General features: G+C 44.8%; 1 protein-coding gene across 1 annotated transcript; it reads right to left on the bottom strand.

The window, feature by feature from the left end:
- Positions 1-6,182: 6,182 nt before the first annotated feature.
- LOC143277049 (uncharacterized) lies at positions 6,183-10,867 on the bottom strand. Its single transcript, XM_076581779.1, has 2 exons — positions 10,665-10,867; positions 6,183-8,461 (listed from the first exon to the last, which is right to left on the bottom strand). Exon 2 carries the CDS (start codon positions 8,428-8,430, stop codon positions 7,840-7,842), a length of 591 nt encoding a protein of 196 aa, XP_076437894.1. The 5' UTR covers positions 8,431-8,461; positions 10,665-10,867; the 3' UTR covers positions 6,183-7,839.
- Positions 10,868-12,500: the final 1,633 nt, after the last annotated feature.

Here is a 12,500-nt window from a genome sequence, read left to right on the forward strand (position 1 = left end):
CACACACACATACACACACACACACACACACACACACACACACCGTACAAAAATGCGCACAGAAATGCACGCACACACACACCGTGACACACACACACACACACACACACACACACACACACACACACACATACACCGACGGCACTACAAACGCAGGCGCGAATGCACACACATACACGCAGAAGCCGCGCACACAAACACACAGAGATGCACATGCATGCGCGCATACGTACATGCACACACAACCCAACACACACACACACACACACACACAAACACACACACACACACACACAACAACAACAACAACAACAACTTCCGAAAACCCTACTCGAGCATTTTAGTCAACGTCTTAATACCCCACCCAAACAAACACTTCAAAGCTTTAACAATCACTGAACGACTTAATATCGATTGTTGTATGCCACTCTACTGATTTACGGCGAAACCCTCGACCTCCTCACAGGCTATAAGGTTCATGACCTCACTATATGGCCTTGACCTCGAGGTAGGCGTTGTTATGGTGGGATGGAAGGGGGGGTACCTTATTTTGTATGCACAGTGCGTGATAATCGTCAACACTGAGAGGTTTAGAGTACAGATAAGTAATAAGAGTAGTGGTGTGGTGTATAATTTTCAGTACCGTAAACCTGAGAGTCTTTGAACGTTAACGGTCATGTATTTTCTTCAGTTCAACGCCGGCAACAAATATTTTCAACAGTTTTCTGTTTCAGTTTCAGTTTCTCAAGGAGGCGTCACTAGGCTGCCCGTGGCGTTCGGACAAATCCATATACGGCTATTCACACATCTCAGCGCTAGGCAGAATCAGTCCTGACATCAGCATAACCCAACGCGCTATTTAGGCCTTTAGTTACAGTGCATCTTATTTGCGCACCTGTAAGAGTGGATTTCTTGTATAGAATTTTTTGCCAGAGGACTGACGACACTTATCGTCAGTGTTGCCATTGGTTCTTTTTCAGTGCGCCACTGAAGTCAGTGCAAGTCAGTGCTACACTGACATGGGACCTCGGTTTATCGAAGTTTTTGCTTCTTTTCTTTAGCTCATACCAGCAAATATTCATCATATCCAACTCAGATGTGCTGCTTAATGCTTTCTTTCTCTTAGCTCGTGGGCTGCAACTCGCTCACTCAGTCGCCGTTATGCACGAGTGGGTTTTAAACGTGTATTGAACCCCCCCCCCCCCCGAACCCCCCCCCCCCCCCCCCGCCGTGTAGGCAGCCACATTCCGTTTTCCAGGGTGTGCATGCATGCTGGGTATGTTCATCGTTTCCATAACCCACCCGGAATGCTGACATGGATTACAGGATCTTTAACTCTCTACATACGAACCGCGAAAGAATCGACGTTAACAGCGTTTCACCCCAATTATCATCATCAAAATATTGCAAGTGGAAGGCTCTTATACTGAAGAGGTGAATGTTGACAAAGAATACCACAATTCTGACGACGGAAGCTAAAGGTTGGGTCATTCAGACACCCACTGGACATCCGAGGGGTCTGTGTAGAGGAGAAGAGAGGACTGGCCGTACTGAGTGAGTTAGCCACTCGGCCATAGTTGCACCCTTCACTTTCAGCGCAGTAACAGTGACAATTAAATTCAGTCTTTTGTATTGTATTGTATTGTATTGTATTGTATTGTATTGCGTTGCTCTTTTTCAGTGTCACAACAGATTTCTCTGTGTGAAATTCGAGCTGCTCTCCCCAGGGAGAGCGTGTCGCTACACTGACAGCGCCACCTTTTTTCTTTTTTTTTTTCGTAATTTTTTCTGCCTGCAGTTTTATTTGTTTTCCTATCGAAGTTTTTTTTTTTTTTTTTTTTCAACACAATTTTACCAGGGACAACCCTTTAGTTGTTGTGGGTTCTTTTACGTGCGCTACTGACTGAAGTGCATGCTGCACACGGGACGTCGGTTTATCGTCTCATCCGAATGACTAGCGTCCAGACCACCACCCAAGGTCTGGTGGAGTGGGAGAAATTACTGACGAACCAGCACGCCGGCTCAGATTCTCTCGTTTCCTAGACGGACAGCGTTACCACTGGGACAAGACTCAACTTTCTAGTGATCGTTATGTTTCCTGCTGTTGTCGAAGACATGGACAATGGTCGCAATAGCCGAGTGGTTAAAGCGCTGGACTTTCAATCTGAGTGTCCCGAGTTCGAATATCGGTAACGGCGCTTGGTGGGTAAAAGGGTGGAGATTTTTCCAATCTCCCAGGTCAACATAATTATGTGCAGACCAGCTTAATGCCTGAACCCCCTTCAGTCGTGTGTATACGGCAAGCAGAAGATCAAATACGCATGTTAAAGATCCTGTAATCCATATCAGCGTTCGGTGGGTTATGGAAACAAGAACATACCCAGCATGCACACTGCCGAAAACGGAGTATGGCTGCCTACATGGCGGGGTAAAAACGGTCATACACGTAAAAGCCCACTCGTGTACGTATGCGAGTGAACGTGGGAGTTGCAGCCCACGAACGAAGAAGAAGAAGAAGAAGAAGAAGACGTCGCTAACACAATAGCCAGTCAGCTTTGAAGAAAGATCAGAAGGTTTACAGTTTCTTTGATCCATAGCAGGTGTGTGCTTTATCTTGTCGGCACGGTTTGTGTCAGTGTAATCTACAACCTTTCTATCTACCTACCTACATACATACATACACCTGTTCAGGCACACACCCCTTTAACACGGGGTGGCTTCAATAACTGGTCAGGTTTTACGTCGCTGTCTGACCTAACTGTGCCTATCTGTGTAGGACGTAGGTGGGGGGTGAGGGAGAGGGAGATACTGTGTGTGTGTGTGTGTGTGTGTGTGTGTGTGTGTGTGTGTGTGTGTGTGTGTGTGTTGTGTTGTGTGTGTGTGTGTGTGTGTGTGTGTGTTGTGTTGTGGTGTGGTGTGGTGTGTGTGTGTGTGTGTGTGTGTGGTGTGTGTGTGTGTGTGTGTGTGTATTGTGTTGTGTTGTGGTGTGTGTGTGTGTGTGTGTGTTGTGTTGTGTGAATTGTGTTGTGCTGTGCTGTGGTGTGTGTGTGTGTGTGTGTGTGTGTGTGTGTGTGTGTGTGTGTGTGTGTGTGTATTGTGCTGTGTAGTGTTGTGTTGTTGTGGTGGTGTGGTGTGTGTATGTGTGTATGTGTGCGCGCACGTGAGCGCGCACGTGTATATTTCAGTCGCTGCGCCTACAGCCTACTTTGCTACACATGTGCGTTATCAGTATTCGAACAAGAAAACAACGAAGTGTGCGTACGTGCGTGCATGCGTGCGTGTGTGTGTTCGCGCGCGTGTGCGTACGTGTCAGTGCCGCGTGTGCGCACGTTTGTGAGTGTGTTCCGCCGTGTGCACACGCGCGCGCGCGCTGGCTTCGCGTGTATATTTGTTCACTTGCGGTTTTTTCTCTTTATCTCGCTGTAATCAGAATCGTGTGTGCTTTTATCAGAGACGGCCTTCAATGCTGTGGTCATACAACCTTCTGCTGTTTGCGAAATGGTCTCGTCTCACAATCTCTTTACTCGCAAGTTCGTTTGCGTCTGACGTGTATGTACATACGTGGTTGAAAGTGCATTCACTGAAAGATATACTGAGTATTTTGACGATTAATGATAAAAAACAACAGTAATGCGTTCGGATGTATTAGTTTATTAGTTGTTGTTTCTTTATGTTGGGAATAAATCATGGGGATGGGAGAGAGAGAGAGAGAGAGAGAGAGAGAGGGAAAGGGAGAGAGAGGGAGAGAGAGAGAGAGATAGGGAGAGAGAGAGAGAGAGAGAGGGAGAGAGGTAGAGAGAGAGAGGGAGGGAGAGAGAGGGAGAGAGAGAGGGAGGGAGAGAGAGAGGGAAAGAGAGAGGGAGAGAGAGAGGGAGAGGGGTAGACAGAGAGAGGGAGGGAGAGAGAGGGAGGGAGGGAGAGAGGGAGAGAGAGAGAGAGGGAGAGAGAGAGAGAGGGAGAGAGAGAGAGGGAGAGAGAGGGAGGGGAATGCAAATGGTGGTGAAGGGGTAAGTAATCTCTCTCTCTCTCTCTCTCTCTCTCTCTCTCTCTCTCTCTCTTTTATTTCTTTATTATTTTTTTTAAGGGGAGTTCAGTCTCGAATTGACGATTCGTGAACTGACAATGTGTGCAATGTTTGTCGTTGTGTAGGAAGCGGGGGGTAGGGGTGTTGAAAGGAGAAGGGTGTATTGTATTGCATTGTATTGTATTGCATTGTATTGTATGTGTTGTATTGTAATGCATTGTATTGGGTTGTATTGTATTGTGTTGTGTTGTATTGTGTTGCGTTGTGTTGTATCGTGTCAGTTGTATTGTATTGCATTGTGTTGTGTTGTACTGTATTGCATTGCATTGTATTGCATTGTATTGTGTTGTGTTGTGTTGTGTTGAATTGTGTTGTATTGTATTGTATTGCATTGTGGTGTATTGTGTTGCATTGTATTGTATTGCATTATATTGTGTTGTATTGAATTATATTGTGTTGTATTGTATTATATTGCATTGTTTTGTATTGTGTTGTATTTTATTGTAATGCATTCTGTTGTGTTGTATTGTACTGCAATGTATTGTATTGTGTTGTGTTTCGTTGTGTTGTGTTGTGTTATGTTGTGTATTGCATTGTGTTGTGTTGTGTTCTATTGTAATGCATTGTATTTTGTTGTATTGTAATGCAATAAATTGTGTTGTATTGTATTGAAATACATTGTGTTGTATTGTATTGCATTGTATTGTATTATATTGTATTGTCACAACAGATTTCTCTGTGTGAATTTCGGGCTGCTCTCCCCAGGGAGAGCACATCGCTACACTGAGAGCGCCACCCCCCCCCCCCTTTTTTTTCTGCCTACAGTTTTATCTATTTTCCTATCGAAGGGGATATTTCTACAGATTTTTTTTATTTGCCAGGGACAACGCTTTTGTTGCCATGGTTTCCTTCACGTGCGCTAACTGCATGCTGCACACGGGACCTCGGTTTATCATCATTTCATCCGAAAGACTAGCGTCCAGACCACTGACTTGAGGTCTAGTCAGGATTCGAACCAGCGCGGGAAGAGGAAAACAGAAAAGGTAGAAATATACCCCCCCCATCCCCCCTCCCCCCCCACCCCCCCAAAAAAAAAATGCAGACCTAACATGCAATAACACTTAACAGTAACAATTCTATAATGATGATAATAATGATCAGAAACCACAATTAACACAATTCTGAAGTACATTAAAGGAATGTAGAAACGTGTGTTCGGCGTGTTTGTGTGTGCGTGAGCATGTGTGTGTGCGTGTGTAGGGTGTTTTTTTTGTCGTGTGTGTGTGTGTGTGTGTGTGTGTGTGTGTTTGTTCATACCTACAATTTGCAGTATACATGTGTTAGTTTTTTGGGTTTTTTTTTCATGTGCAGATAAATATGCTATTTTCCACAATTATACATGCCTTGTTTCATGTGAAGCATTTAGAGTCTATTATATGGGGGGAATTTGCGCCATGTTAGTATCATATATTCTTCTTATTATTAAGCGAATGTGATTGTGTCCTGTTTGTGTCTAATTTTCTTTGTGGGGTTTTATTATTTTGTACTTGTTTTTCCGGTGTAAGTTTTGCTTCTCTATTTTTCCTCCCCAGGTCCTGTTGGACCGATATTTGCAGTTATTTTTCAACCTTGTGTGGTAGGTTGGTATGTATAGTTAAAAGCGACAGAAAGATAATGATAGATAAGTGTTTCGCACGTGCTTGTGTGTGCCAGTGCATTAGATAACTTATCTTGTTGTTGTTGTTGTATCATTGTCTCATTGCGAGAGACACATGTACCGAGAGAGAGAGAGAGAGAGAGAGAGAGAGAGAGAGAAAGTGAGTGAGAGTGTGTGTGTTTGTGTGTGTGTGATAGAGAGAGAGAGAGAGAGTGTGTGTGTGTGTGTGTGTGTGTGTGTGAGAGAGAGAGAGAGAGAGAGAGTGAGTGAGAGAGAGAGAGATAGAGACAAAGACAGAGAGAGAGAGATGGAGAGAGAGAGAGTGAGTGTGTGTGTGTGATAGAGAGTGTATGTGTGTGTGAGTGTGTGTGATAGAGAGAGTATGTGTTGAGAGAGACAAAGACAGAGAGAGAGAGAGAGAGAGAGAGAGAGAGAGAGATCTGTCACGTGCACACACACACACAGGTACACACTTTCACGTAGAACACACCAGTCAAATGATAATGTTTCGATTCATTTTATTTGTGATCAGTGTAAATCATGTAAAATCACTCTTCTTTTTGCACTACAAACAAGTAAATAAATAAATAAAAGAATAAACAAATATCTTGCTGTGTATGGCACAGAACTCTTTGAATAAACTGAAACTGTTCAACAATCAAGGGATTTGCATATTGAATGGAGCCAGTTGTTTGATGAAATATTTTTCTCCAATTTTTTTTTTCAATCAGTAATTATGAATTTCTGACAATCTATATATATGCAGCAGTAGATATGTGTTCAGCAGTATTATCATACTAGCTAACCTCTCCCCACCTCCCCTCTCATCTCTACACAACACAACACACACATGCACACGTACACGTAAACACACACACACACACGCACGTCCTAACCAACCATACACTCACAAGTTAGCAGAAACAGGTACTCCTAATAAGTTAGGGCCTCGAGCAATCCCTTGGTCGAGAACAAATACCATTTTCTACACACACACACACACACTCTCTCTCTCAAATATTCGTTATCAATCTAAAGGTTTATGTAAGTGCTATCTGAATTATAAAGGAAGGCAATACAGTATCACTACTATTCATACCAACAAAACCATTTCAAAACCAAGCAAAATGTACAAACAAGTTTAAACAAAAAAACAACAACAGAAATTGGCTGTGGTTTACAATAGAACACTTTTCTTGGCCCCGTGTGTGTGTGTGTGTGTGTGTGTGTGTGTGTGTGTGTGTGACGTGTACGTCTGTGCACATTGTGTCACAGGTATACATACGAATTTCTCTAATCAAAAAAATAAGAAAAAAAAACCAGAAAGGAAAAAGATAACAAAAATGAACTCAGTTAAGTGGCGGTGGCTTCCCTTGACCTAACCAGTTGCTAGGATGCAGGATACCCTTTAACATCATCCAAATCTTTTCACACACCCAAACGAAACATGGTATGGCTGATAATACCACGCGAAACAGGATTTGGATAATTCAGGGTGGAATATAATTAAATAGGTCATACTTTTTGGGGGTAACATGAATGTAACAAGTGTTTGTATGATAAAAAAAAGAAGTTAGGACGATAGGTTTTCAAGATGACAAGTTATCAGTATGACCAAAAAGAGTCCTGTCTTGAACTGGAGGAAAATTAATGAAGATGAGATGTTGCATGATAAAAGTCTGTACGACAGTGTCAATATGACAAATGTCAACACGACCAAAAAAAAAAAGAGTCCTATCTTGCTAGTAGGATCTGGAGACGAGATGTTCTCGACCAATGACAGTTCAGTCCCATCGGGGCCCCAACTGACCAATCAACGGACAGGAAGCAAGCAGCCTGTAGGACTTCTCTGTGTGCCAGCTGCTGGTTGGCCGACTGTGGTTTAGAGCAGTATTGCACGGACCTCAAGTCTCATCCAACCCCCCAAGAGACCTCTCAGCAGTTCTTGACCAATCAGCGTGCAGTCACGTGACGACGCTCAGGGGGTCGCTGGAGGGCGTGGGTTGGGACGGAGACTCCGGGGCGGTGAGTGAACACTTTCCGTGGAGGAGGGGGGCAGGGGGGTGCGGGGGGAGGGGGGCTTTGAACCCGAGACGAGATTTCGCTCGGAAAAGGGGAGAAAAAAAGGCTCTGGAACCGTCCGTCCTTGACCTGCCCCTTACCCTGTGCTCTTGGGGCGGAGGTCTTTGTAAAAGATGACAGTCCCCACCACCTCCCCGCCGGTCATCACCCCTCCCATGGGCAGACAACCCACCTGCTTCAGCCCGGGCACGGAGCGGATGATCTTCAGCATGGCGTGGTTGTTGGAGAAGGTGTCCACGTACATGCCCATGAAGTCCAAGCGGGCCGCAAGCTCCACGCACAGCTCCATACACAGACGGCCCAGACCCCTCCCTCTCTGGTCATCTCTGACGATGATGAAGGGATCCGCAACGGGGCAGCCACGGGAGTACTTGCTGACGGCGAGGATGAACGCCGCCACCATCTGCCCATCGTTCTTGTCGATGACGGCGAACCGATACCCGTCGTCGATGTCCGCTCGGAACTCCGCCTCATCGGCGTATTCGTCGACGCCGAAGCCCTGACCTCGCTCAGCGGCGGCGCAGATCATGGCGTAAGTTTCGGACACCTGTTCTTCCGTCATGGAGTCGATGAGGAACAGTTGCTGGTCTCCCTTGCTGGATTTGTTGGTGGTGGTGAAGGGGGTGACGGCTGCGGACTTCTGGCGGTTTTCCACTTTGGACAGCATGGTTGAGTGGTGTTGGTGGTGAAAAGGAGTTCTGTAACATGAAGAAAAAGAGAGACATAAGTTTCGGCTGCTGAGGGGCTGTGTGGGGGATGTAAAGGAGAAGAGAGGGATAAATAGTGACACACACACACACACACACACAGAGACTCAAAACGTTCTAATTCAAGGATTCAAATATTAGGCATGGCCTATTCCTGAGAGAGACACAGAGAGAGAGACAGAGACACAGAGAGAGAGCGAGCGCAAGGAATTAAAATAATGAATGAATAAATGTTTAACACACATTAGTGACCATCATACACCCAGGCCAACACCCCCAACAAAATATGTAAATAAATCGCTAACATACACACACACACACACACACTGATTAGCAAACAACGAAGGTCATCAGGATAAAGCCAGGGTCAAGGCCGAGGTCACTGTATCAGTCATCACTGAACAGAACACGATTTATCACGTGCCGTCGTAACCCGATGTCGTAATTCCTCTTTCATCATCGTCTGTTTTGCTATCAATAGGCGTGCAAGTCGCATGTAATGTAAACATTACATGATTAAAAAAAAAAAAATCCCCACAAAATAAAACCTCTTATCTCTGTGTCAATGTGTGTGTGTGTGTGTGTGTGTGTTGAGTCAACAAGAACTGATTGAGCTGGGGTAAGTAAGGGAAGGATGGCTCTGTGTGTGTGTGTGTGTGTGTGTGTGTGTGTGTGTGTGTGTGTGTGTGTGTGTTTTATTATTACGCGGCGCGCGCGCACCCTGTGTGTGTGTGTGTGCGTGTTCATGTGTGTGCGCGCGTGCGTGCATATTTGAAAATCCTGTGTGTACGTTCTGTCAAGGCTGATAAGACATCGCCGGGCAAGGACAAACAGCTCATAGCGCAAACCGAAAACCACTAAAAAAAAACCTCATCCGCCTGTGTTACTATCCTCGTGATGCAAGTGGAAACTAGCACTTCACAGGTGTGGCGGATTAAAGCGTCAGGTTAATCCCATAGGTCATGACAGGTGAGAGGATTTTTTCTTCGATGTCAGCGAGAGGGAAAAAATTGAGTGATGAAATACTGTTGTAACACAACCCGCCTGTCTCTCTCTCTCGCGCGCACTGACGCGCGCAGCGGCTGTTTCTATAACATGTGTCGGCACGTGCTGAGTCAGTTCGTATAATATGAAGTTCACCTTTTGTAACATGGTGTCCAGTTCACCTTTGTTACACAAAAGAAATCTTGCAAGACAAGCCTTCTCTCTCCCCCTCCCCCCCCTCTTTCTCTCTCTCTCTCTCTCTCTCAGCGAGAGATATGTATGTGTATATGTACCCATAGGCTAAGTACATTACACTATTCCGAATCTCTCTCTCTCTTATCAATTGAATGATGCAAGACAAGCCTTTTCTCTCTCTCTCTGTGCGACAGATCTGTGCATAAGGGCCAATGGCCAAAGTACACTAAACCATTCCGAATCTTTCTCTCATATGAACTGAATGACTTGGCCTCACTTTCCCTTGGTCCTATCTGCCCGACATTGATTTTGTTAGTGATAAGGTTCTCTGCCCCTCCCTCCCACCCTCCCCAAACAAGACCCCCCCCTCCACTTTAATACAGTTCTCTCTCCCTCCCCACCCCCACAACACTTTTCCCCCTCCCTCCCTCTACCACTTTAACAGACTCATTGTGGTACTGATGCAGTTTTGTCGGTGAAAGGTTTAAAGCTTACACGGCAGCTGCTGAACAGATGTGGCGGCGACGATTAATTGTGTCCCTGACACGCAAGGTGTGATAATCATACTGGGTTAAGTATGCAACAGCTGAAACTTGGAATGCGGTGAAATCCCTCATCAATGACTAATACCGGTCTCGGTTAAATACATTCCATGCTTTTTCTGGTTCAAATTTTACATGTTGTTATATTGTTCTGTATCGTTTATTTCATGCATTTCGCGATTTCAGCTTGCCCATGTAGGAATCATTTATCAAAACATAAAAGAAAACAAACAACAAAAAAACCCAACCTGCTAAAAGTGTGCCTTTCTCAACGCCGCAAAAAGAATTAAATGACTAAAAACAATGTCATTTTTAAGCCACTAACTGTTTAAACAATTATACAGCCATCCAGCACACGCCAAACCATGCATCTTTCGTCAAAATCTGCAAAATATTATTTAATACAAGATAATCAAACACTGATGCAAAAGATAAGTAGAAACGTGGAAACTGAAATTCAAAGCCAAACATACCTGATTCAAGTCAAATGCACTGAAGCAGACGAATGCGTTCAAAAACTGAACGAACGGCTGTTGACAAATTGAAACAGCCAAAAAGTATCGATTCGCAGGCAGGTGGAAAAACTCAGCAGTATGAAGTGTAAAATTCCACTACGAAGCAACAGTTGTAGCGCAAAAAAAGAATCCTCGAGTGTCTGTCTCAGGAGATTATGCCGACAACAGGGAATGGCGGCCAGCTTTATACTGTCGTCTGCTTTCGAAAGGGGCGGAGCTGTGGCCGAGAAACGTGCCAATCATTCGCCAGTCACGTGCTGGGTTCGCGGTGACACACTTGTACTGATATGTAAAAGCAGCCTCTACTAATCGTGTCACTCTTGTCAGTGACGGGGGGTTGGAGTGAGTGTCCTGGTTACCCCCCCCCCCCCCCCCAAAACACACCCCCTCCCCCACTTTCTACCCACCATCTTCCCCTCTCTTCCCGCACCTATTTTCCCTCTGTCCACACACACACACACAGAGGTTCTCTCTCTCTCTCTCTCCCCCCCCCCCCTCCCCATTTCACCTTCTAGCCTCTACTTCACCCAGTAAAGGATCTTTCGAGATCGAATCGCGATTGTGTGTGTCACACACTCAATCTACGGTTACCTATTGCAGTCAAAAAAAGTAGATTATTACTTTATGTGTGAACAAAATCTTTTCTTTTTTTTCTTATTGTGCATGTGTTCTGTGTGGCTTGTTCAGGATTAAAGAGGCTATGCCAGTCTTGAATAAAAGCTAATTTGTGTTTGCACATTTCTTCTGTCTTTGCTGCTGTGTGCACATGTCAAATGATCAGTATAAGGACAGGCCCGGCGCTTCCTTTTTTTTTTTGGAGGAAGTGTTTGGGTTTGTTCCAGAGTACCTTTTATTTACCTGTGTGCTAGCTGAATCGGTAGCGTAAGCAGCACTGACTTGAAGTTGTGTACCTTGTGAATGGAGAGAGTTACCACTCTTTACTATTTGTTAATCATTTCATCTCCTGGCCTCAGTATTTGTTAATTCCTTTTTTTCTTATTTTGTTATTATTATTATTATTATTATTTAATGCAGCACAGTTTCAGTATAAATTTCAAGGATGCATCAAATCGTGTGGGCTGAACCATATTCGCTACACCAGATCTACTTTGAAGCACAATCATCATCAAAAAAAAAAAAGAAAAAAAGTATGTATGTATGATAGTCAGTCGTGTCCGACTATGACCATCAGAACAGCAGAGGAGGCAACTGCTGTCCCGACTATCTGGGCTAGAATTTGATTATAGTGGAGAGTGTCTTGCCCCAAGTTACATCCCCACTCTCTCGGCCAAGAGGGTTTTAGGACAGTCGGCGTTGGGATGGTTCCCAAAGGCCAACTAGCCCACAAGGCTGCAGCACTAAGAGCCAGTGCAATTTTGCCTCCCAGTTTGAGAGTCATTGTCCTTCACACACAGTCGCGCGCACACACATTGAACAGAAGCCGCATACGTCACGTGGATGGGGCTGATGACTAGATCTTCAGGTAGATGGTAATTGTTGATTGCACCAATCTATTTAATCCACACTGGATTTGTTCGAGAGAAAGGGCATTGGGGAAAAAGCTATTGACGAAGCGACTGGTTTTCGTCCTTATACTTCTGTACCGTCGACCAGAGGGGAGCATCTCGAAAACTATATGGTGACATTGATGATAATAATAATAATGGTATTTATATAGCGCTGAATCTTGTGCAGAGACAAATCAAAGCGCTTTCGCACCAGTCATTCACACGCATGCATAACTCTAAAACTGTAGAAACTAAAGACAAGGAAGAGGCAGGGGAGGGAGGCTAT

This window comes from Babylonia areolata, chromosome 33, assembly GCF_041734735.1.
Source record: "Babylonia areolata isolate BAREFJ2019XMU chromosome 33, ASM4173473v1, whole genome shotgun sequence".
NCBI lineage: Eukaryota > Metazoa > Mollusca > Gastropoda > Neogastropoda > Buccinidae > Babylonia > Babylonia areolata.

Excerpts from the sequence above, each read along its gene's own strand:
- LOC143277049 (XM_076581779.1), bottom strand. The coding sequence starts at position 8,430 with ATGCTGTCCAAAGTGGAAAACCGCCAGAAGTCCGCAGCCGTCACCCCC.